The 26,073-nt window shown below is 42.6% G+C and overlaps 1 protein-coding gene across 1 annotated transcript in view; it reads left to right on the forward strand.

Moving 5' to 3' along the window:
• LOC124721360 overlaps nt 1–26,073 on the forward strand; it is a 216,279-nt gene that overhangs the window by 171,198 nt on the left and 19,008 nt on the right. Inside the window, exon 3 of the mRNA XM_047246294.1 lies at nt 22,920–23,150. Within this exon, the coding sequence (XP_047102250.1) occupies nt 22,920–23,150 (231 nt within the window). The remainder of the gene's footprint in view (nt 1–22,919; nt 23,151–26,073) is intronic.

Consider the following 26,073-nt stretch of genomic DNA (forward strand, 5'->3'; position numbering starts at 1 on the left):
ATTCTGCCTCGGGCATGGATGTGTGTTATGTCCTTAGGTCAGTTAGGTTTAAGTAGTTCTAAGTTCTAGGGGGCTGGTGACCACAGCAGATAAGTCCCATAGTGCTCAGAGCCATTTTTGAAAACGTCACATTAGAAAACAAAATTGTTGAACTAAAATCGTCATCCGTACACGTCTTGCCAGGTTAAATAAACTAATAAATAAAACATTAGATATTCCTGTATCGATATAAAGGTTTGACACTCGTGACAAAAATGACTAATGAATCAATAGAAAACAAATAAACTATGTAAAATGTTTTCGTCATGTCTGACAGTTTGTTTCTATGTGTCAAAAATGAGTTTCAGCAACATTTTAACTCTTCTGTAATAAGTCAACACACCGCGCTATCGTTTATGAATACGCAACGACTAGAGATCAGTAGTAGCGTATGCATACGATAAAGACGACGGCAACGCAGAGTTTACTGTAATCATATACCAGTTACATTGCTCTTTGAGTTTTATTGGGTAAATCGCAATGAGCTCATTTCGGCAAAGCAGGAAAAAGCGTAAAATAAACAAACCAGAGATACTAAGTAACACATTCATACTAACTGAATAAATACAGTAAAACTAACCTATAAAAAAATCACAAATTATAAACTACTAGAAATTAACACATAAAGATAAAAATAAAACATAATAATCTCAACACAAATCAGAAGAAATTTCAGGTAAAAAACGTAAACAGAACCAAACTTAAGAAAACAATCAAAACATACCCGAATTTACACGCATTACTTCTAGTGGTGACTATGTAAACAATTGATATCGCTCATTCACTGTCATCCAAGCTGTTAAGAGACAAAAACACGCAAAACTGACTAATCTATATCTAAAAATCACATAACAGAACATCTATAACGAACGTCCAAACTAACCTCTAAATACAAATTCCAATAAGGAATCTATGTGGCAACATAGATATTGCACGTAAGGTAAAAACGCCAATGGAATGTAAAATACTTTTATGATCATACTTACGGTTTTCAATATTAAGACTATCACTTATTAACGTATTTACGGAACACCTGTTGATGGAGACATGCCGAAATGAGCTCACTGTCATTTACGCAATAAAACTCATATAAAGACGTGTAACTCGTGTATCATTATCGTAATCATGTCGATACAAGACATATTTTGCACTGTGGGCCCCAAGAACGAAAAAATATCAATTCAGAAGATTTGTTTGAAAACCACAATGCTTCACCAGCCATTGTTCTGCTAGAAGGAAGAGCATGCAGTTGCCTTCTTCCGATACTTGAAATAGCTTGCCACCACAACAGCATGAGGTAACAACACTACAAATAAAAAGGTACACGGTTGAACTCTCTCCATCCTACGATATTTGACTCGTAGCTATCGATCCGCAGAACTCGTCATGAAGATTTACAGTTAGTGCATCGTTGGCGTATCACTTCTAAGTTGAGATTACAATGTTTGTAACAACCAATGTGATGAAAATTACACGGAAGCTTTGTACATAACTTGTATTGGCACATCAAAAGTCCGTTGCAACTATTGCAGCTGATATGATCGTTATAAGAACAGGGATTTCAGTAGCATTGAAAACGTAGTCTGTATCTGATATGAAACTTTTATTGTCTTACAAAGTAGTACTCCGAAGTTGGCTAAAATCATAACATGCAGTCGAAGTTCCGAATGAACCCAAATCTAAATTTGTGTAGAACAATGTACCAGCGATAAGTGATTCAGACTGTAGAGAGACAGCGTTCGCCAAGGTCCAACAGTGGTCTATATTAAAATACCGGAAAGATCTCGTTAGACAGAGGTTAATCAATGAAGAGCCGTCATACTAAATGGAAACGTGAAAGTACAGTACGCCTCGTCGACGTTTAAATACGTAATATTCGCGTAGGAGTTCGGGCGGGTTGGAGTAACAAGTCTTCAGACAAACATTGGAGAAGTTGCGTTTAAAGCGTGTATCGTTAATGAAAAATTTGTTTCGTTCTATGGTTACCTGATATTAACGTGATTTCTGTTCGCGAAGGCTAGTGTTATGTAAAGTGTGACGTATGTTTACACCCAGGGGTTACTACGTTGCAGAGCTAATGGGTAGCAAGACAAAGTTCGTCGATCTAGTGGACTAAGCCGTGTTTGATTGTGAATAAACTGTGTTCCCGAGGAAACCGTAGTCATAAAAAATATAAACTTATTTAATTTTGATGGTCGAGAAGCTTCTTAAATTTTCTAAAAGATTCCACAGTTGGTTCGATGCTTGTCCCTGTAAATTGTCTTTTCTTTAGTGCAGTATCTGCTATTAAGCAAAGTGATGCACAGGAACGGTAGGCCCTAATTCTGGAGGAGCCCACAATCAGTTCTGGTCTACTGTCATTTAAATATTGTATCGTTCCTAACCTTGCATGTAAATGTGGTCTTAAGCCATTGACTTATTCTCCCGTGCCCAAATAACACGTTGTCGGTATGTCGTTCAGCAGCTGTGTGTAACATACAGCCAGGCACTGTACAACGGTGGCCAACATACTTTGCAACCAAGTTATCCAAGCAACTCTGTGCAGCATACCGTTCGCATATGAAGCGAGGGATACGGAGGCGACGGCATGTGCCTTCGACTCTGGTGTCGCTGTCACAGCCGTAGTCTTTAAACTCAACCCAAAGATTTTCCCAAGAACTGTATCGTCTTAGAGATTTCCACAAGTTCCCTGAACACATGTTACACTTCATATTCTATATATAGACATAACAGAATTATGAAATGCATCAATCGCACTGAAAATGATAGATCACACTATAGGATCAGTTTCCGAATGGCCGACCTGAATAGGACCCACCACACTCTGTAACGGTATTCCGTACAGTAATAGGGAAACATACAGGTATTACAACAGTAAAATTTCGAAAATTAAGACTGACTTTCGAATTGTAGTTCTGAATTTGGCAATATTGTCCCTTCAAATAGTTACAGTTCACACATTAACACTAAATGAACTTTCGAAGCCTCGAAAGCCTCTTCTTTCTTCGAGTCCTCCATAGGTCGTTAACGACCCACGCGGGAAAGCTTTAAGTATCGTCGGTAGGCCATTTAGTGAACGCGGTCAACGAACACAGGTGTGCGACAGTTAATGGTAGGTCTTTGGCTGAAAGGTCGGTGCCTCCTTCCGCCGTTGGATTACTGCCCTGCAGTAAGTCACTGAACTCTAAATGGAATGACTCATCGCTCTAGTGTCGAGTTTGTAATCTCCCAAAACGTGTGGGTTCAAAGCATACGAGGTGACGCAGTGCTTAGACATTGGATTCGAATTGAACTGGAACAGCAGAAACCCGCATCCTACCATCATCTCCCTATATCAGTCACAGTGAATTACGTTTCCTTTGAAAATTAAACTCCTATCTTCTTTGTCTCATCGGAGCTTCCTCCTTTTCATGATATTGTCTACAGGATGATAAACTCGAATCTTTCGGTTTCTCCTGTGCATTAAACTTATTTTCCACTCTCATAACGTTCAAATAACTGTATCGCTACCATGAAGGTCCTAGTTGATAGGTTCTACCAAAGTGTGAGAGAGTTTACTGTTCAGGCAGTATGATGATTCTTTTGGCACTTTTCTGCATTTAAGAATCTGGTCGGATGTGATGCGCATCCATAACTGTGCTATACACAAGAAGACGCTGTTGTCCACAACTTATGATACTTCAATCTTTTCCTAAAGACCTACTGCTGATTTTCTAGAAGTGTGTCGTATTTAATACAGCTCGCACAAAAGTAATATGAAATCAGTTACGTAGAACGACGTGTGTAATATATATATGTGTGTGTGTGTGTGTGTGTGTGTGTGTGTGTGTGTGTGTGTGTGTGTCGAAAATTCTTTATTCCATGGTCTTAAGCCTCACAGGCTAACCACTTCTAGAGCAGTTTTACGCGTACGTCTCAAATAAGGGATTTTTCCTAAAGCGAGAAAAGAGTACAAAAAATGGCTCTGAGCACTATGGGACTTAACTTCTGTGGTCATCAGTCCCCTAGAACTTAGAACTACTTAAACCTAACTAACCTAAGGACAACACACACATCCATGCCCGACGCAGGATTCAAACCTGCGACCGTAGCCGTCGCGCGGTTCCAGACTGTAGCGCTAGAACCGCTCGGCCACTCCGGCCGGCAGAAAAGAGTACACGCTGCACCAGTTTATAAAATACAACAGAAATGGGCTGCAGAGCTGCTTTCATATACCACTCGATCTACAATAGTATTCTCGAACGTACTCGAATTTAAAACAAAATGATTAGGCCCCTATGTTTGGATCAAGCAATCCTAAGGAATTCCGAATGAGCCGATCAAGTTCCACACTTTGTACGCAAAACAAGGATAGCAGGCAACAAAGTGCTGCCACAAATTGTCAAACTTCTTACGAATTTTGTCTTGTGACATATCTTTAAACAGATTAATTCTGAAGTATAACTACGAAGACTATTTCCATGCTCTTCCAAGCCGGCCTTTGTGGCCGAGCGGTTCTAGGCGCTTCAGTCTGGAACCGCGCGACCGCTACGGTCGCAGGTTCGAATCCTGCCTCGGGAATGAATGTTTGTGATGTCCTTAGGTTAGTTAGGTTTAAGTAGTTCTAAGTTTTAGGGGACTGATGACCTCAGCTGTTAAGTCCCATAGTGCTCAGAGCCATTTGAAAAAAATTTTTTTTGTCTTCCAAACAAAAGGATGAAAATAGACCCTCCGTATGAGAGCGGACGACGAAAGCGGCGTTTTTGCTCCGCTTGCTGTACCTAGTGTTGCTCATCTTCACGCCGGCGTTCGCTGACGTTCAACTCGACTGGGACAATTTTATTGTAGTAGCAGTAGGAATCTCTAAAATTTTGTATAATGTGTGTTGAACATGCGGCAGTGATGCAAACGAATGCATTAAATTTACGAGCCAATGGACCTGCAGCGATGAAGATCTCTCTTAGAGACATTATGTAAAGAAATCCAAATTGCTGCTATAGGAATTTAGTGTTTCATTGTGATGGATCTACGTCGGCTAGATTGTCATCTTCAGTCCATCTGCGAAGGTTACATGATATTTTTATGTTATATAATAATGTTGGTTATGGTATTTTCATATATACAGATTTTGTATTTAGGGCCATATATCATCAGTGGTCACTGTCACTCTGTATTCTATTGCAGCGTCGTGTAGATTTATGACCCTTACGTTATAAGCGGTTTTGTGGTTTGCTGCTGTTAATCGCCCTTTCTGGTAATTTTTATAATCTGACGTTTTACCGTCAGTTCTGACGGAATGACAGCTTCGACAGTTGGACAAAGAGGCTATAAGGTGACAGTTGCTATGGTGTGTCGATGTTGTCATTTTAGGCTGCATGTTTGATCATTATAACCGGTGTGGCTGTAGGTTTGCGTCAATGCGTTATTTATGGTTAGTTATTGAATAAAATTTTGTGTGAAATTTTTACGTTTTATATTTGTTAATTTAAACACCGTCAGGGCGTTGAATTAAGAGTATGCAAATTTCTAGCTCTTACAGTACTTTCATTATTAGATCTTTAGGTAACGTGTACAAAATGTTCATTGATAACTCCATTCGTTCTGCGTTTTGGTTATCCTATGCTGTCGACATCTTAAACTGAAGTTGCGCCCTGTCTGCCCTACGTAAAATGCAGTGCAATCCTAACATTAGATTCTGTATATGCCTGGTTTTGTGTATATTTGTAATGTGTGTTTTCCTGAGTGAAGTTCATAGTGGATACTGTTGTTGGTTCTATATGCGATCTGGATACTTGGGTTCTACTTTGTTTGATATCGTGCCTAAATATTTTACATGTATGTATGTTGGTGTAGCCTTTTTTCGTGTTTAACTAGATAATTTTATGTCCTGACGAATTTTTGGTTGTGCATGTATAGTTTTTCTTCTGTATGTCTGCATTACTACGTCCGGGGTGAAACCATTTTGTTGTGCTATACAACGTAATATACAGACTTCTTTCTGTATGGCAGCTTGGAAGTATGAGAGCTTGGGTGCCTTTGGGTGGCATGAATTAGCATTTATAATGCTGTCAGTTGTTGTGTGCTTTCTGTAAATTTCGAAAATGTGTGAATTATTGATAATGATTTGAGGTCTTGGAAATTGATTTTCTTTTTCCTGTTTCCATGGTGAAGTGCATTTTAGGAAGTGGTTTATTTAGTGCTTGATGGATATGTTGGATGTCAGTCTATAAGGGCAAGTGTCATCCACGTATCTGAAAATAACCCGTCTACATTCTTAAACTACTTAAAGAACAATAACCGCAAAGCAGAACAAATGAAGTTAGCAATGAAAGTTTCATATATGTTATCTAAAGGTCTAATAATTAAATTTCCTGACGATATTTTAAATTAACAAACAGATTTAAAACATAAAAATTTCACACAAAATTTTATTGAATACCTAACCAAAGACAACGGATAGAGACAGACGACAACCTACATACACACTGATTAAAAAGATCATACATGCAGCCCAAAATGATATAAACTTACCATAGCAACTATAACGCATAGCATCTTTGACCAACTGTTGATCCTTTTAATCTGTCAAATCTGACTGTTAAACGTCAAATTATAAAAATTACGGGAAAGGGCTATTAACAGCAGCAAACCACAAAACTTCTTATGACATAAGTCCTAAATCTACACCACGCGATTACAGAATATAGTGACAGCGACCACTGATGATACGTGGACGTAAGTACAAAATTTGTATGTGTATCTAAAAATACGATTACATTATAATAAAACAAAATAAAAATATTATGTAACTTTCGCAGATGATATGAAGCTGGCAATCGAACATAATGGCTCATTCGCAGTAGAAACACTAAACCTGTACCAGCAATTTGGATTTCATTACATAATGCCTGTAAGAGGAAGCGTTAAACATAACCATAACAGCTGCTGCGGCGCTTCTGTATAGTCAAATCACGGTATGGTAAAATCTTACGTGCAGCCGAAATAAGAGGCACCTACCAAATAGCGTTTAGCCTCTCTTTCCACTCTACAAGTACGTCTGAACCCATCCTTTGCAAACCACTATGAAACGCACGAGAGAGGATACATAAATGGTGCCACATGTTATCTTCCCGTTTCAATCGTGCATGAAGCGTGGGAAGAATGAATGCTTAAAAGCTACTGTGCTTGCTGTTATCAAACTTAGTCTTCACACGTAGGAAGCTGAAGAGTAGATAATTTACTTAATACAGTTTTTTAAATTTTGTAAGTAGGCTTTTGTGGGATAGTTCGCATATGTCTCAAAGTCTCTTCCAAAGCAGGTTTTTCAACATTTCATCAACGCTCTCCTGCGAGTAAAAGCAACTGACCATTCGTGCCACCCTTTGTGTACATTTACTACACCCTGTTAGTTCAATCTGATATTAAAAGGAAGGTCAGCGTTGGCCGTAATATTGATGTTTTATTGATAGCAGAATCGATTTTCGATCACATAGTGATCATCTTCAGTGCTGTACAAATTAAACTCAGACACTGGTATCAAGTTATCAATAACCAAAACTGAGAAGCGGTCACAGTTTTGGTTACTGATAACTTGACACCAGTGTCTGAGTTTAATTTGTACAGCACTGAAGATGATCACTATGTGATCGAAAATCGATTCTGCTATCAATAAACCATCAATATTACGGCCAACGCTGACCTTTCTTTTAATTTAACATATATGGTCGTTGTGCACACAGCACTCCATGGAGTCGCCAGTCAACCAATCTGATATGGGTCCCACACATGAGAGCAATCTCCTAAGAAAGAACGCACAAGTGACTCGTGAATGTAGATTGACTGCATTTTCCCCACATTCCACCAATGAACTGTAGTCTGCCTCCTGCCTTACGTACGACTGAACCTTGTGATCATTCCATTTAATATCACTAAGAGTTGCAAGACCCTGGTGTTTGTAAAAGTGTACTGATTCCAATTGTGACTCATTGATGTTGTAATCACAGGATGCTACTTTCTGTATTTTGCGTTAATCATGACTGCATCGACGCACCGTGGAATGCACTCCTCGAGGCGCCGAAAGCTTGTGGTAGATATGCCTGTCTACGACCTGTCACATCCGCCCATATTTCACCGACCGGTCAGAACGGGGTGTGCACCTCTCGCCCTGCAGCCTCCCAAATGCGCAGTATAGGATTGTAATCTGGTGACCAGGGACACTTCGCTTGCGTGACCCGATGTGTTGCTAAAACGTTTCTAACAACTGGGGACGAAGGGATAATGTCCTGGTGAAGTTATAGGTTCCTTGAGAAGTGTCGAAGGCGAACCAACGGACGCATACAAATAGAGAGTAGGTTACTACGCCGTTCGTTGGCTAGACAATCATAGACTCAACAAGTGTCTCATTTCATCGCCTCCAAAAGTCTCCTTTAAAGTAAATCTACTTCCTAACCTGGGGGAATACAAACGCTTAAGACTCGTTAGTTGTGTCCTCAGTTTCTCAAGCTATTCGTCGATATTCTGACTACACGCTAATATCTCTGACCCGTGGCGTCCGGTGAGTAGAGGTACAAGTTTGGACCAGTGGAGTCTGTACCCCATTACGAGTCATGGTATGACCCGTCGTCGTCGTCGTCGTCGTCGTCGTCCAGCATGGAGCCAGCGAGTTGTTTGTTGCACTGTGATAAATCGCACTGTGTTCCATCTTTCCACCGCTATAGTCCGCGGTAGTCGGCAGTGGCCCTTGTCGCCAACTTGTAGTTACCCACAGCAGATGACTGTAATTGCTGCAATTTTTTTTTTTTAATTTCCGAATCGAGGTAATCACGGTATACTCTTCACTAGCGGAAGGTCCAGTGCGTGCATGACCTCGGTGAAAGCTTCCCCTGTGTCGGGCACCCGCGATCAAATGCACTGATGACGCACATTTTGCTCATCTTGAGCACAATCGGCTTGCCGTTGGTCGGGACAAGGTTTGACTACGTCACGTGACACGCCGAACTGTTACAATCGCCACGCCGCCAGGGAGCCTGCTGACATGCTGTTTGTCGGAAGTGCTTCAGGTGCAACAAAGTCTAAAGGCGAGAGGGCAAGAGTGTTACGCCGATAGTATACCACACAAGTGGCGAACGTGGCTTATTAGACCTGTGGTAATACTGTGTGTGTGATTTATATAGATAACGTTAGTGATGTCTCAAAACTAACAGAATCGTAATAGATAAGTGTGGAACATAAATAACAAGGAACTAAAACGTGACAAAAGTGATTTGAAGCAGCAATCTGATTGTAGGCGTCACCAATGAAGTCTGTGTAGCAGCTTTCTTCTCACGTGGCGCAGAACGGACAATTACAGCATCTGATAGCTAGCTCTCCAATCGTAATCCTATTATGCAACCATACTTGAAAAAGGTTACTACTGATGTGTTCCCGATGAGAGTACGTTGAGAAATCGTACTTTCAGCCTTGGAATCGAAAAAAATATTGATCAGACTGATAACTCCGTGTTTGTAATCCTACATAGAACACCTTATGTGTAGAACAGATGCACACTCAATAAATCAGCGGAGTCCAGGATGGAAAAATAATAAACCCATGTTTCCATTAATGTTATTGATAGAACAGACAATAGTGCGATGTTCAAACTATACATACATTAATGTCTCTTTGAAGGAATAATTCTAGCTAGCTTCCTTAGACTAAGCTACACACGTTTTACTGACATTGTCGCGAAATGAGGGCGGTGGGAAAACATAACGTTTGTAACGGATTACCCTATAGAATTCAGTGCCTTGGTAACATATTGATTACGGAAAGTTAATGGTTGGTTTCTCCTTTGCAGCCATTTCACGATCAAAGTGCAGCAGGGACACACAGCTGCATAGTCGGTGCATTAAATCGTAGCCAATGTATTTACTACTTGTCTACGTGTCGCTGCTGTACTCATTGGATCTAATGACTGCAGCCCCGTAATCGGTCATGAATTTCAGTAAACTAATATGTGAGAAAGCTAATAATATCTCTAACTTCCCAGTGTTCTTTTTCTGTAACACATTAAAACACGTGACTTTGGTTTTGAATGCTCGGCGTAGTGTTCGTAAATGATTAAGCTATACTGTTATGCTAGAAATCGTATTGTGCAGCAAAACAGTCATGATGAAAAATTGTTAAACGGTTCTTCAGCAGTAAACTTCAAACGAAAAAAAAATCCTACTAGCTTTATTTATATCATCCATGGATACCAGCCATGAGAGAAGAAACCTATGGAAGCGCTGCAAGGCACTGGAATACGCACACACATGCGCGCACACTTCTTCCGCGTCGAAACAGTTCCACAGCACATCGGGAAAAATAATTTGTTTGGTAACAATTACGATCCGCAATCCACTATAGACAGACGTTCGGTTTCTAGTCACATGCTAATGGTTCAATCCGTTTTACCTTTTTGTGGCGGAGAAATGTGCATTAACAAAAAGTGGCAATGGGCTTGCATAAGTGTAAAACTTGGAACAGGAAAGCTGCATTGTTGCATTGGCGTCACCTAGGAAGAACTTCGGCAGTCCATCAGTTGCCTATTGGAGTTTTCTGAGGCGTGATTATGGAACCAGCTCATCATTTGCCTAGATGGACTTGGGGAAACCGCCTTCAAAATGACTCTTAGATAAACAGCCATTATCTTCAGTATCTTCTGCAATGGATTTTCCCCGCTAGCCTTATTGAGACAATTCGCTTTGTCTCGGCGGAAGTTAGAGTACGCGTTGGCAGTGTGCGTGATGCAGGCGGACCATTTGTGTTTCCGGCTGGCGGCAGTTGAGATCAGATAAGTTGCAGCAGCAGCAGCAACAGCCAGTATCCGGTAGGACCCAGGTCGCCCCCACGCGGCTAACAGCTGCTGTGGACGGCCTTCCTGGCAGTCGCTTACTTCATCAGATACACGCTGCAGGCTGCACTCCCAAAGGCAGGACAAGGTCGTCGGCAAGTCGTGTGGCGCGATCGCGTGCTGCAGCCAATTTCAGGCAAATCAAACCGCTTTAAGAAATTCGTGGTTCCTCGCGTGAGTAAGGCGTTGCTGAAATGACACGCATGCTGACGCAAGTCGGAAGAAATTGACTGCAAATACTGAGAACGATGAAAGTGTGAAGGTGAAATACATGTGATTAAACTTCGTGTCGTTGATCGGGGCTGCAGGTATGATCAGTTAGGAAAAGAGAGATCGTCTCAAACTGCAATTAAATGCTATTGTAGCATAATCTGTTTCGATGCTTACTGGTTTCATCAGATGTACCTGTTAAGTGGTATGCAGCAAACCAGTGCACTACATAACATTACATATTCTGTATGTGCTAACAAATTTTACCACCTCCGGTGGTTGATTAACGACCCTCAAATCAGCATCAGATCGGTATAATGATGTTGTCTAAATTACGTATTTAAGAAAACCTGTGGTGTTCCCACTTTGTTCTGCTAATTTATGGTATAAACAAACTGCCTACACAATCAGGTTATCCTTCAGTACGTAAGTTAGACATCACGGTATACACGTCGCTTGTCAGACATTAAAAACATTCGTAGGTTATACACATTCTTAATATTAATGTAAGACTCGTTAATCTCACGACCGGGAGACGTTAACAAATTTGTTAGCACACACATAATATGTAAAGGAATTATTGCACCATTTTATTGTATCTCACTGTGAACAGGTAGATGTGATAAGGTTAGAAGTCTGTAAATCGATCATGGTATAATTAAGTAAGCGTTTCATTGCAGTGAGAGGTAATTGTTTTCACAATTACTGAAAAATAAATTATTCATAGTTACATTCACAGCTGAAATTCTTTTACTCTCCCTTGGAAATCTTCCTATGAAGAATTGGTATAACAACTGCACCAAAGCACTAACGTTAAACTACGGTTGGTGATTTCTTGTTCGTCAAACAGCCCTTGCTACAACGGAGAAGATCGGATCTTTAATTTTAACAACCACGATCCACGCGGGTGTACTAATTCGCCAGGTACGAACTAAGGTAGTTCATTTTCGAAAATGAACTAAGATATTTAACGGTATCCATCTTTTATTGAGTATAAAGTAAGCGCTGCTGCTCTTTGTATAAAATTTAAGTTAGATACAAATCGGAATTCTGCTTATGACAGTTTATAACCAATAAGCTGGGGGCCAGAAACCGCGCCGCCGCCGCCGCCGCCTCCGCCTCCTCCTCCTCCTCCTCCTCCTCCTCCTCCTCCCAAGCCCCCCGCCGGTGCTTGTGCAGTCTTCTGAGTTTACAATCGTAGCTTCCAGAACATTGTTTGCTTGTACACATCAAAGAAATTATAAAAATTCCGTTGTAACACTCATCCTAAACAATGCCACGTTGCGCAGCAAGAAGCGCGAAACCCTCTCCCTGAGAAACCAACAGTCTATAATTATATCTGCTTCTGTAACAGTAGACCTAGTCGAGCGGTAGTCTAATAACTAGTCATTCTCTCTTGAATGGAGGTCCTGGATTCGGATCCCAGCATCGATCTCTGGTTTCTTTGAGGTGGGAAACCCGCAGCTGTATTCACACAAATTGTGGAGATAAGCCGCCGACGTGGTGTCTGAGAATTGTTCGATGATAGTAGTTGTGCCACATTATTTACTCAAATGCGCCAGTACACACCGTTCATCAGACTTTCCCAACCGACACACTTCATCGGACACATTACATGATACAAAAAACTTTTCCAGTCCACTAGCATCTCCACGGTTCCGTGGCCCCGTGGTGTTTCTCTTTCGACCACGTTGGACAACGCCCAGCATTTATCACTATGATGTATGCCTTGCGTGCAGGTGTTCTGGCGAGAAAAGTTTACTCCCTACCTGCCGAAACATGGTACAAGGCATAGGCGTTCATACAGAGTTTCCTTGGTTTGGAGTGGGGTAAAGACATTTTCTCATTCCGTTTTCAGCGCAGTACGAATCTCTAAACTGGGTTTTTGTGCCGATGATCACTTTTGAGTTGTGGGCGCTCTATCGTTTCTATTTCACGACGGATTCGCTAATAGTTGATGGGAGTGCATCGTGTTCTCTTCTGTTGCGAGTACAGACGTACAGTGGATAGCAAATGGTGATTCATCAGGAGGTCTATGAGGGAAGAAGTAGCAATTGGTAAATAAGAAATTGTTAACGTGACCTTATCTATTTAGCTATAATTACTAAATAAAGAAATATATGTCACACAGTCAGCATATTTCGACAACTGTGGTAAATTTCAAGTGATCAGTATGTACGAATAACTCAGAATAGGAACATTTAAAGTCCAGATTACATGTACATATTTACATGGAGCTATCAGTTGCATATTCTGAAATGATTCCAGCTAAATAAAGGAAAACGATTTTACTTGATCACTTGGTTCACGCTGTGGACCCCATTTCGAAGCAATGAGAAACATTTGCATCTCTCAGAAAATTTCCCAAATCTTCTAGGTCTTCACTAAGCGTGTGTGTTGGAACAACTAAATATCTCAAAAAATACGCATCGTATGAAAAAAGCTTCAGATGAAAAGATGTTTACTGAGGAGATATGTCTATGCTAATACTGGTCACCCCCTAACCCACACCGTCCCGTCCCCCCCCCCCCCCCCCCCACCCCACCCCAGGGGAGAAGTAGTCTGTATTTTCAGGTGGAAACCCACTTTTTGTTGCGGATTCGGATTGTATGCCAAAAAAATATCTAGTTTATCCGAACCAGTTCTTTAGTTCTTTTATATTCGTGGTAAATGGTGCTGTAATCGGTGCGAGAGTACGGCGGTTAGACGGAAGAACACACTGAAACCAGTCACCCAGAGAACATACCTGATGTGATAGTATAATCACATCAACCATGTGCTCTCCTTGTCTGTTAGCATTTTTCATTTTCACGTGGTATCCTAAATTCCTTTCCAGGAATGGGGCACACACATATTAAGTCCTTTGTGAGTTGTAGTTCACCAGTTCAGTTTACTTAAAATTAGTATTTATGTGAGAGGGCCAAAAGACATAACTACCGATATAATCCTAAAATATACTCCCAAAACATTTAGTAAAAATGCTTTTCGAGAACAAAAAGAACTAAAGTTTTGTAGTTTAGAGTCGACACGACCGAGCGAGACGGAAACACGCAGGAGGATAGCCTTTGAAATCGCCGTCCGGCCAGAGAAATTCAAGCTTACCGTGGTTTCCCTAACTCCCTCAAACCAAATGCTGCAATGATTTCTTTCAAAAGAACACGCTTTGTTTCTTTCCTCACTTTCCCTGTATCCGAGCATGTGCTACATCTCTTATGATCTTGACGTAGATAGCTCGTTAAACCCTAACGGTCCTTCCTTCCTTCCTTCCTTCCTTTCTACAGTTGACACGTTCCAGTCTTAGTTGACACTCAAAGGAAGCTGCCGAGTAAGCTGAGAGGCAAATAACAAGCATTAAGGTGTATAACAAGAACAAAATAATAGAAACCAATATGAACTAATTTAGGCGTAGCTTATTATACATCCAATAAGAATGTGCAAAGCAATGTCACAAGCATATATAAGATGCAGTTAAATTAAACGAGACAGATGGGAAAAGTAAATTGTTTATTATTTCAAAACTGTTAATACAATCACTCCACTGTGACAGAAGACGGTCCATAACATCATGGGAAAATGAAACTTCCTGGCAGATTAAAACTGTGTGCCGGACCGAGACTCGAACTCGGGACCTTTGCCTTTCACGGGCAAGTGCTCTACCATCTGAGCTACCCAAGCACGACTCACGACCCGTCCTCACAGCTTCAATTCTGACAGTACCTCAACTCCTACTTTCCAAACTTTACAGAAGCTCTCCTGCGAACCTTGCAGGAGACGAGGTACTGGCAGAATTGAAGCTGTGAGGACGGGTCGTGAGTCGTGCTTGGGTGGCTCAGATGGCAGAGCACTTGCCCGCGAAAGGCAATGGTCCCGAGTTCGAGTCTCAGTCCGGCACACAGTTTTAATCTGCCAGGAAGTTTCATATCAGAGCACACTCCGCTGCAGAGTGAAAATCTCATTCTGGAATCATGGGAAAATGTTTGCGATTGCTTGCTGAACCATGAGTGTACCCAGGCATGTACCTCTTCGTCGGAAGCAAATTTGCCACGAATGTCTTTCTTCAGGGCTCCATAAATGTGGAAACCGCATGGGGAAGAGATCGGGACACTGTGTACGATATGAAACTTTCCCATTGAAACTTCTACACCGGTTCCACATCTTCTCTAGACTGTTTAGAATACCCTGTAGAAGTTTCACTGGAAAGCCCTTACACAGTCTCGATACAGCCCCGACTCCATGACTGTGGAGCCTTGAAAAAATAAATTTGTGGTCGTCGGTTACCTTCGGACGAATACGTGCAAGCCTGGGTACACTCTTAGTTCCGTAGACAACAGCAATCATTTTTCGATGTCACTGACTGTCTTGTCTCACAGTGAGATAAATGTATTAAGTTATGACTATTACTTTCGAAATAATAAACGGTTCACTTTTCCATCTGTCTTATTTTTATTTGACTGCCCCTTATACACACTGGCAGACAATAACACACGTTCGGAACCATACCTAGCTTTTTATTTATTATCTTTTTAGATGATTCATAGAAACCAAGTACGTTAATCTCTTTCAAGGCGAGAGCATTCAAATAGTGTTACAGCTAGACGTTCCTTTCCTCAGAGCTTCTGTATTGTAACGCTGCTTCACACTCGCAGCTGCAGCCTGAATCGAAGTGCTCTCGGTGATGCTACCGCATGAGACAAAGCGACGTATTACTCCGGGGATTTAATTGGGGACGTTCATTGTCGGAACCGTATTAATTTTGATGCCTGCTACACAAAAGAAAATCATTCTAAATAAGCCAGTCTCGCTTTGATCCACGAGACAGGATTAAACTTTCCATTACTCCAGTGTCAATCACGAGAGGCTTTTAGCGATCTAGCTACTTTCAGAGATATTCTCAGGTCCGACCACTGGAATGTAATATGTACGCCGTTTGCAGTGCCTACACGGACTCGAACTGACACGTAGCAACTTCCGCCAATAATACCCACACAACAAAACTGAAATAAAAGTTAGTGTCAATAAAGGAAAAAGTGTCACAAAAGCCACTGTCAAATTTCCACGGAAACGGTCGAATCTCTTTGCTTCAATCAAACGTCACCAAGTCTGTTCTGTTTAGTGAACCACCAACCGTCGAGGTAGCTTGTGGCTCCGCTATCTTATGCAAGGGGTGTGCCTATCGGACGCATGCATGTTCACTCAGAGGCAAAAGTCGCCTAGAAAACCTCGAAGTGCCTAAGCAGGAATGCACACCAGCTCACGGAAACGCATTGGAGGTTGTTGTAGAATTGAAGTGCTGAAAGAACTTCGTTGGCTACTCAGAATCAACAACAATTGAGTCCAGAAAGAAGTTTCGCTACAGTCCCTCCGCTTCTAAGGGCACACCACACCAGCGTCTGAGGGCTGTCGGCTGGCTCCATACCGCTTAACGAAATGCTTCAACATTTAGGCTTTCCAGCGGAACCTAACCGGGAGCAGAATGCAGGTATTTTCATTGGCCATTTTCTGTTCTCGCTGCTAGCGCTTCCGTAACTTGCTGCTTCCTGACAGGATTTTAACAAGTTCCTCTGCAATGAGTGTTGGAAACACTCGATCTTGATCCGTCCTGGTGCATCCGGACCACTACCCGTTTAGGAGGATTAGGAAAATACCGGTCCATTACCTCCAGGGCGGAGCAAACTCCTTTCAGTAGTGTAAACGATCCACAGGAACGAATGGACAGGTGCAGTCCGAAAATACTTTTAAACGGTATTAAGTTTAATTCAACTGTAAAAAAACGCTGCGTGGAACTGATTTACGCAGGGGTTCCTGAATTAGTAAAGTTTTGAACATTGTAGCGGGGGCCCGTGATTGAGGAGCGAGCAACCTACGACATTTGCATGCAGCGGTTGCGCCGGCCTTCACCGGCGTTTGCGCGCGTACCATACTAAGGCGGACTCTGATCTGCTTCCTGCTACTGCTACTCACTGCTTCTTTTCTACTCGTTTGGACTTCTGTACCGACGATAGAGTCTCAGAATAAGTTAAAACGTACGGAGGCCGCATTAAAACAAAACGGTGATAAAATATAACTGTGAAATTCCAGAATCAACACTACGTAGAAGAAAACACCCTGTAAAATTTGACTTACTTCTTAGACTCTCAAATAGTAAGTGTAACTGGAATGTATCGACTAAAAGCTATCGATACATATAATTCTAGAATTTGTCTGCAATGATTTTGTATGAAAATCGTAGTGAAAAATAAAAATTTGAATAACTGAATCAAACAAGCACGTTTGTATCCGATTTACGCAAAAACAGCTTCCGTACTTGCCAACGCATTTCAGTGACGTAGATACTATACCACAAGTAACCTATGGTACTAATTTTTAAGAGTAGAGTTTGACTACGGTCTACCCTTTGCAGCGAATTATGTCTCCACATCGAAGTTAAATTGACCTAAAATATTCCTGTGGCAAATGTGATAACTTGCCATTGAAGGGAAGCCTCCAACGTCTGTGATTGTCAGCTGAAAATGAACGCTCCATGAATTTGCGCACTTCCCCAGATAGTGGCTAAAGATGTGCTCAAAACACAGCTCGTCTCCCTTGTGTTGGCGGAATGGATGCTTCTGTTCATTCTGAACAAGTTCATATTGTCAGCCGCAAGTCATAAGCTAGCAGACGTTCTGTGGTTTCGGCGTGAGAATTTCCGTTCTTTAACTGTCTGTGTATGTAAATATGTTACTATGGTCCAGATCGCGAACGTGGTTACCAGACTGGACTCCAGGTGAACCTTTGTGACTTACCTTTAACAAAAACTTCACATGTTTATAACAGATATTTGGTCTCTGTTTCATTAGAATACTTAAGCTATGTGCCTACTCTTTTTGACTATTCGCAGTCTGATACCACCTGGACATTACAGACCATAGAAAAACCTGAGGCTCCGCGTTTAGTGCACATAGAAAATTACCAATTAATATGTTGCTGTAATGTGTGCTAAGAAATCATAGTTTACGTGCGGTCGGATTGCAAATGAAAGTTCTTCTAAATCATGGAGATAGCAATCCTACAGAGAAAAATGGTGACGATAACGTACTCGTACTTACGAATAGAAGAAAAAAAATCATGGCATGAAATTAGTTATACTGACGAGCCAAAATCTTGTGGCCTCTTGCTTAATACTGTGCTGGTCCACCTTCAGCGGAACGCAATACAGCAGTGATCTTGCGTGGTATTGAAGCGAAAAATCCTTTGTTGGTTTCCGGAGGTATGTGGCACTAGAGGTCTGCTACACTCAGGTGTTATTAGAGAGTAGGCTGTGTGTAGACACCGCCCCCGTTCTCCCTCCCCCCCCCCCCCTCCCTCACCATAATCCAACAAAAGCATGGAACCACACCACACTATATACGCACATTAGTCACATACAATTACCATACACAAAAAAGTAACTTTGACCTTTACGAAGGAAAGATGCCATTGTGCGCGAAGGACAGAAAAAAATTTCCAATTAGGCTACTGAATCTGCGCTCCGGAGTCTCCCAGCCAAGAATGCCATAAGAATTAGTTTTTTCTCTTTTTTTTACCGAATGTTACTCTCTCAACTTAGGAAATTTCGTTGCGAATGACTTCTTTCGGTAGCAGCCGAGTAGGCTCGCATACAAAATTCCACAGGAACAAGAACAAGTTAGACAACACAAAATGCCGGACAAATTCGCCAGCCAGTTATTTAGCGAGGGAGTTTGATGGATCTTCTCATTTACACGTCCACGATTCGTATGAGACAAGAGGTACAAATTTCTTGGTCATTTCGGTCGTGTGGTTTTTCGGGTCAGCGCAGTTGTAGAATGGGTATCTTCCTTGTTACTTTTGCCAAGAGTTTACCGTTAATTTCTCCGACAGACGATGAAATGCAGCATTGTACTTACAGGTTTACTGCTTGAATACGATTACCTTATTTCATTGCATGCTATTTTAAGACTTTAACTGACAATTGACAAGAGTCCGTGTTTGTACAGCTCACTGCTTTTGTAGTAGAGTAAGGGTTCGTCTCAATAGAATACGATTTCCAATGTGGTTCCGAACTTTGATTCTGTATAAAGGAGCTGCACGGATGGTAAGTTCTTACACATCACGAAAAGAGTCTAACATGTGAAACCTGAATTGACAAATACTTCAAGAAAACTGTTGCAGCATCATTCTTGGCCGTGTTATGTGGTTGCTTTCTTTGCCGTGCCTGCTATACTGGCTTAAGGGCTGGAGTTTTACCCATGAGAACAGGTGCTTTTATGCATTCCCAAAGGGCACTGACAGGGAAGGGCACCTTCCACATGGGTTGTTCTGTCTGCTAGTGCAACCAGAAAGTGACCAATGTAACTGCGTGCATTCAGCTTCTGCTCATGATGATGACCTGCTGAAAGGCTTGAATGTTAATAAAATTCCACGAGTTTCTTGAATTACGCGAAGTCGACTGCAAACCTCTTTGGTATAGGAGGCACGTTGTGGGTCATCTCAGTGGGGGATGTTCCCAAAAGTGTTAAATATTTATGAAGCCAGGAGTTAACGATCCTTAGAGAGCCAGGAAGTTAGTTTTTCAATATGAAAATCCGACAAAAAGGCATTCTCGTACACGAGCGTGAAATTCCAAACAGGTCGTGTTTCATATCTTTAGAAAAGTGCTGTTAGAGTGCATGTGCTAGGTAGTAGTAGGAGGCCTCTTACAGAGCATGAAGCAATTAGCTAGTTGAAGTTGGGATTTAAAGAAAGAGACAAGACATTATGATATTAACTTGCCGTTAAAAAGTTAAATTTATTTTCGACGGGGCTTAGAAAAACTTTAATCTTGTTAGTTGCTTGAATCCTCCTCCTCCGAGTATCTACAGCACTAAGAACTGCATGCATAAATGTCATCTGGCGTTTGTATTACGAAGATATGTATGTGTATTGACTGTGTGTCTGATAAAATTTCCCTCTTAGCAGCTAAAGATAATCTTCTGTCCGTTGACCGCGGAGACCTCAGACTCCTATCTCATTTCACAATAAGTATGGAATCCCATCCAGTGAAACTTGTTGAAGAATCAAAGTAACTACTAACTCGTAAGGGATAGCGTTGCTGGCCATGGGAAATACGTGATATGGACAGAAAGGCCAGGACGCAAGAAAATTATTAAATCAGCATCGACCAGTGAACGGTACAAGCAACTTGCAACGCGATTATGGCTGATGCAGTAGGCACGTGGAGTCTCCCGTGGCGCAATCTGTTACTCCTCGGATTTTATACAAGACTGGTTCTAAAGCAATGGGAGCCAGTTCATGTCTAATAATGATGGTACCAACTTCCGAACTATTTATTAAGCAATACTGTCGCGAACAAGCATCGTCTAAGGCTAGCAACAAAATGAACGGTCTTGGAGAGCGTATGGCCGTGGTTTTTATGGCTGCGGGGACACCTCGGTGGTGTGTCTACTCGGAGAGAAATGTTGTTCCTGCAGCTAACCTCAAGAGGAGCGGCGGTGGCAGCAGTTGTGACGATTCCTGCGGCTAATTTTCCGGAGGGTCGAGATAAACACCTCGCGCTTGGGTTGAGTAACCTGATGTGGAAGCAGAACAATGACCCGCCCGAGAAACGGGAAAACCATCTCCTTCCGCAACTACGTGTCTGCGGTTCAGGTTCGAAGGCAACTGTTTCGAATCTTATTGATTTACGCCAGCTTGTGGCTTTCTTAATTCAACTTACTGGCGGTTGCAAAAATTACAATGCCTTCATGACTCGGTACCCAGGCAACACACAGATGGCTCCAAATGGCTTATGAAAATTGATGACAATGTGTAAATTTGCAGATTAAGTTAAGTGACTTAATTAATTAGGCAATTTGCCTGTGTTCATCCGTTGGAATCGCAGCATAATGTACTTAACAATTCTAATTAATACCCTTCCTGTGTTAGTTGAATTGAACACCTCATGAGGTCTCCCCCCCCCCCCCCTTCCTCTCTCTCTCTCTCTCTCTCTCTCTCTCTCTCTCTGCTACGGTCGCAGGTTCGAATCCTGCCTCGGGCATGGATGTGTGTGATGTCCTTAGGTTAGTTAGGTTTAAGTAGTTCTAAGTTCTAGGGGACTGATGACCACAGCAGTTGAGTCCCATAGTGCTCAGAGCCATTTGAACCATTTCTCTCTCTCTCTCTCTCTCTCTCTCTCTCTCTCTCTCTCACTCGTATATTGTATGTGTTGTGTGTGTGTGTGTGTGTGTGTGTGTGTGTGTGTGTGTGTGTGTGTGTGTGTGTGTGTGTTGTGTGTGTGTGTTTACATCGTGAGAAACTCTCAGGTTTATACCATACTTGGGTCAGTTAGCAGCGGTTGTGGAGCACTAGGTCCATGCAGCGCTTCGCCATCAGAAGCGATTGCAGCTGTTCTGTGTCAGGTGTTATAACAGCTCGATTTAAAATATTCTAACCGTTAACACTGGTTTTTGAGACGTCTATCTCAAAACACACTGACGAAATTTGTTGCGAAAAAAATGCTGCTCCACAACAGATAGTAAGTTAATGCGGTACAAATTAGCTTCCTGAGAAGTTCTCTGTAATGGCAGCGAGTGCTGCTCTCGACACGTAACCTTGTTAGCGCGCAAGCATCTTTCATACAATAATGCACTCTCCAGGAACATGTGATCATCTGTCAAAAGCCTGCATAACTACCTCTATCAGCGCGGACTGCTGCGAGGCGTTCAGGGAGTGTCTGTGAGTAGCGACAGGGATGTAGTTATCATGCCGCTTCAGTTTCGTGGCCACCTGCACTAGGTTTCTCGGTTAAGAATCCGTGGCACGAACATCTCGATTGACGTAGTCCCACAGATTTTCGATTAGTTTAAATGCGGGTAGCCTGGTGGCCAAGGGAGTACGATGCACTCACCCTGGTGCTCTTAGAGCCACGCATGTACACCGCGAGCTGTGCGAGACGTTGCATTGTCCTGCTGGTAGATTCTGTCGTGCCAAGAGGAAAACCAAACTGCATGTTGGGGTGAACATGCTCCCCAAGGATAGAGGCATACTTGTGTTGATCTATTGTATCTTCCAGAATGACATCAGCCTGAGAATTCCCTATAGCCCTGACCCTTTCGACGATTGTTTCCGGGTATTTGCTTTAGGACGTTTCACGCCGTACACGGCAACGGCCATCTGTCCATTAAACGTGATTCACCAGGAAAGACCATCTGTAGTCACTCAGTGGCTTCCAGTTGCAGTACTGGCATGCAAATTCCAGCCTTCGTCACCGATGGACAACAATCGGCATTGGTGTATGAACCAGGTGCTTGCTGCGCTCGTTGAGGAGACAATATCGGTGCCCCCCTTGGTTCATCTGCGCCCACAGTTGCTCGAAAGCTGCACGTCTTTTCGCTCGTTCACATCGCAGCCGTCGTTCACCCCTGTCTTCTATGGACCTTGGTGAACTACAGTTCCCTCTGTGCCGGTTTAGGAAAGCGCCATTTTGCCATGCACGGTATACTCTAACCACGGCTGCACGCTAATAGTTTCGAAACTTAACCGTTTCCACCTTTGACCGAAAGCCTGTGATCATGCCCTTTTGGACGTCAGATAAATCGCTCTGTTTCAGCATTACAACGGCTGCACTGTTTTCCACATCCCCCAGACACACATTAGATACCCTATACTGCTAGTGCTGCCAACTGCCGTCCGTGAGTGGTTATTGCACGTTCACGTCGAACATAGGCGTTGGTCGTGTTAATGTGAGTAGATGGTGTATTTGCTGGTGGAGTGTTGACTATAAAGTGTTAGTTGTTTACTGTACTAAAGCTTCGTGTTTTGACGTAAGGTCGACGTGTTTCAGGGAGATGCGGCGTGCTGCGCGGAGACGCGTCGCGAACTGTCGCTGGCGCGGCTGGCGCTGAGCACGCAAGAGTCCCGCTGGCGCCAGCTGCTCAGCGCCGAGGCGAGGCTGCGCCGGAGACAGCTCAACTCCGTGCTCACCGCCCTGCTGGGGCTGGAGCGGCGGCTGCGCTCAGAGCAGGCCAGCATCCGCGCGCAGCTCGCCGCCAGGGACAACCTCATCCGACAACAGGCACGTACTGCTCATTAGCTCTTCAATGTTGCCACTTAATGCCGGTGGCGTAGCTAGGGTTGTATGGTGTCTGCCTGAATTAGATGTGACTTCGCTAGTAGCAGTGGACACAAATTTCCACTTTAAATAGCTCTGATCTAAGATATCTCTGAAAAGTGATTAAAGCCCCAAGAAAGTATTATCCCGCGATCTAACTGCCCTCCGGCATGGTTAGACACGCATAAGTAACGCAACGGAAATTCTCTTGACATCTAAAATCATCTGTTGATTGCGACCAAGTTATGTAACGTCATAGAACATAATTGCGATGACGAAACAGCTGCTGCCCTGGAGCTCTCGAGGCGAGCTTACCTTTCGAGATCTGAAAATACGACGCGCTATCAATAAGTAATGCAACACATCTTTTTCTCGATCAATGTCTGATAAAAAAATGTAGGATCTATTCTGGGACATCGTGGAATATTCCCGCGTCAGCCCCTACAGTTTCATGAAGTTTCGATAAGTGGAAGCGCTACACATGACTTCAAAATGGCGTCTATAAAGAAGGTGCGTTCCAAGCAGAGAGCTGTCACTGAGTTTCTTTTGGCGAAAAACAAAAGAATGCAGATATTCATAGGCGCTAGAAGGATGCCTGTGGAGACCAGACAGTGAACAAAAGCACCGTGAGTCTTTAGGCGAGGAGTCTGTCATCGCAAAAAGGTCGCACAAACCTGTCCTATATCCCGCGTGCTGGACGGCCACACACGGCGGTGACTCGTACAGTGTTGGAACGTGCGAACACGCACACTCAAGGTGATAGACGGATGACAAACGCCTCGCTGCTCAAATGGACGTCTGTTAGTAGTGCTGACACTGGTGTACTCGAAGGTGCGTACCTGCCGGGTTCCTCGGAGCCTAACAGAAAACCATAATGAGCAAAGAGTTTGGCCCAATGGAAGATGCACTCCGTGGGAAGCAGTACGTGGATGATGGGGAGGTTTTTTGATGCATAAAGACTTCGACGTCGACCTGTAGAATGGTACAATATAGGCCTTCCTAGTAAGGTGGCGTAAGGCAGTCGCATCGAATGGAGTTTATGTTGAAAAAATATGGTTTTGTTGCCAGAGGAAGGGGGAATAATTCGACGTATTGGAATCCTGAATAAAACCAATCTGCTTTCAGGAAAATAGTGTTGCGTTAGTTACTGAACGCAACTTATAATTTACTACTGCAGCGAGTGCTTGTTTTTGAATAGTCGTTACGAGCAAAACCGATGCAGAGTAAAACACTAATTGAATTAGTCACGGAAGTATTTCGCTCAGTTACTTACGAACAGGCATACATGCAAGGCCGTGAATTAGCTCACTTCTGTTACCTCACGAATTTGCACTTTAACTGAATACACGAAGAATATGGAACCGAAGTAAAGGTATCAGATTTGGACTATGATTGTGCTTCAAGCAAACAAGTTACGTGAAACACATGCTGTCCTCAGTACACCCAGAAAAGAGTAGTTTTTCAAAATACATTTGAAAATCATGTAAAACACACAACCTATTTGGCAACTGAAATACCAGCTCGCTAAAACCGGTCACATAGAAGATACAACAGTAAAATGACAGAAATCTGTCCAATATTTATCATAGCAACTGCCACTCTGCCACTCTGCTATTCATCCGTTAATATTGCGTAAGCTACTGCACAGTTCAGATACAGCTCGCAAAGTCGTAAAATAATCAGACAAATTACTTGGTGTTCAGGAGTCGCCGTACAGAAAATATTATCGTAGAGTCTCAGTACCACTTCGTGACTACAAACTATAAACTGCTTCTATTTATCGCATTCCATCTTTCTCAGTGGAAATGCAATACGGCCTCAAAGGCACACCATATCATAAACGATCAAAGCACAACTTCACTCCAAAGCAGCCTAAACGGAACAGCTGAAGCGGAACGCCTTGTTCTCCTGCCAAACTGGCAAGCCACGTGCGGTGACCACACCATAACTACACATTGGCCGAACCAACTCTCGCTTCTAAGAGCTCAGCCACATACATTCGTGCAGCAGAAGCAGCTGTCAATATGCGAAAGTCCATCAGTGTGCCACAGATATGAGTAAAGTTTGCTTGTGAGACGAAGCCACGTAAAAACAGAATATACGGAAGATGGAAATTATAATGGAAGCATTCCAGGGTCTTGCGGCCCATTGCGTGCCCTCATCGCTACTACCCTAAGGGGCAACGGTTTTGTGACGGGCGGAACAAACGAGCAATGCAAAAATGGAATAAAGAGGGTGAAGAAAGACAGAAGTAGAATTAGTGGACGAAAATGAAGGATAAGAGCACTAGAATGGAAAAGGGGACTGAGATTGCGGGAACCAATGAAGAGTGTCTTAGTGGACGGTGTTGAGCAACTGCTTCGTAGGACATAAGTGTCGCTAGTACGGATATGCTGTTTTGTTGTTTTCAGCTAATAGATGGACCACTTTCGTTATGCCAAGTGAGCCAAAGCGACGAAAGCATAAAGTGTGGTTTTCTTTGGTTACAGTTTTGCATTGACAGACAATGGAAGGAATCGCGTTTTTGTTCCAAGCAACGCTACTTTGAACAGCGTGTTGTGCCATGTTTTGGTGTGTAGCGCACAGAAAAGAACGGCATACCTTTTACTTAACTGTAAAATCGTGTGATGGGCAAGGAGTGGAGGGGGTGCTAAGTCGAAGTTTGCCCTGGGCGCCACTTACCTAGTTAAGCCGCTGCTTCATGTATAACGTGTTTCAGGAAGTGGAGATGAAAATATTGGAATTTTTCTGAAGGTTTGTATTGTATTACCTTGGTTTCGTGCAGTCCATTTCTAACACAATTACTACTAACGTGAAACAGGCAACAAAATTCTTCATTCAAACGCTGTGCTAATGTTCCACCATTCTTCCTTCAGCACTTAAATTT

The sequence above is a fragment of the Schistocerca piceifrons genome, chromosome X (genome assembly GCF_021461385.2).
Source record: "Schistocerca piceifrons isolate TAMUIC-IGC-003096 chromosome X, iqSchPice1.1, whole genome shotgun sequence".
Lineage (NCBI taxonomy): Eukaryota > Metazoa > Arthropoda > Insecta > Orthoptera > Acrididae > Schistocerca > Schistocerca piceifrons.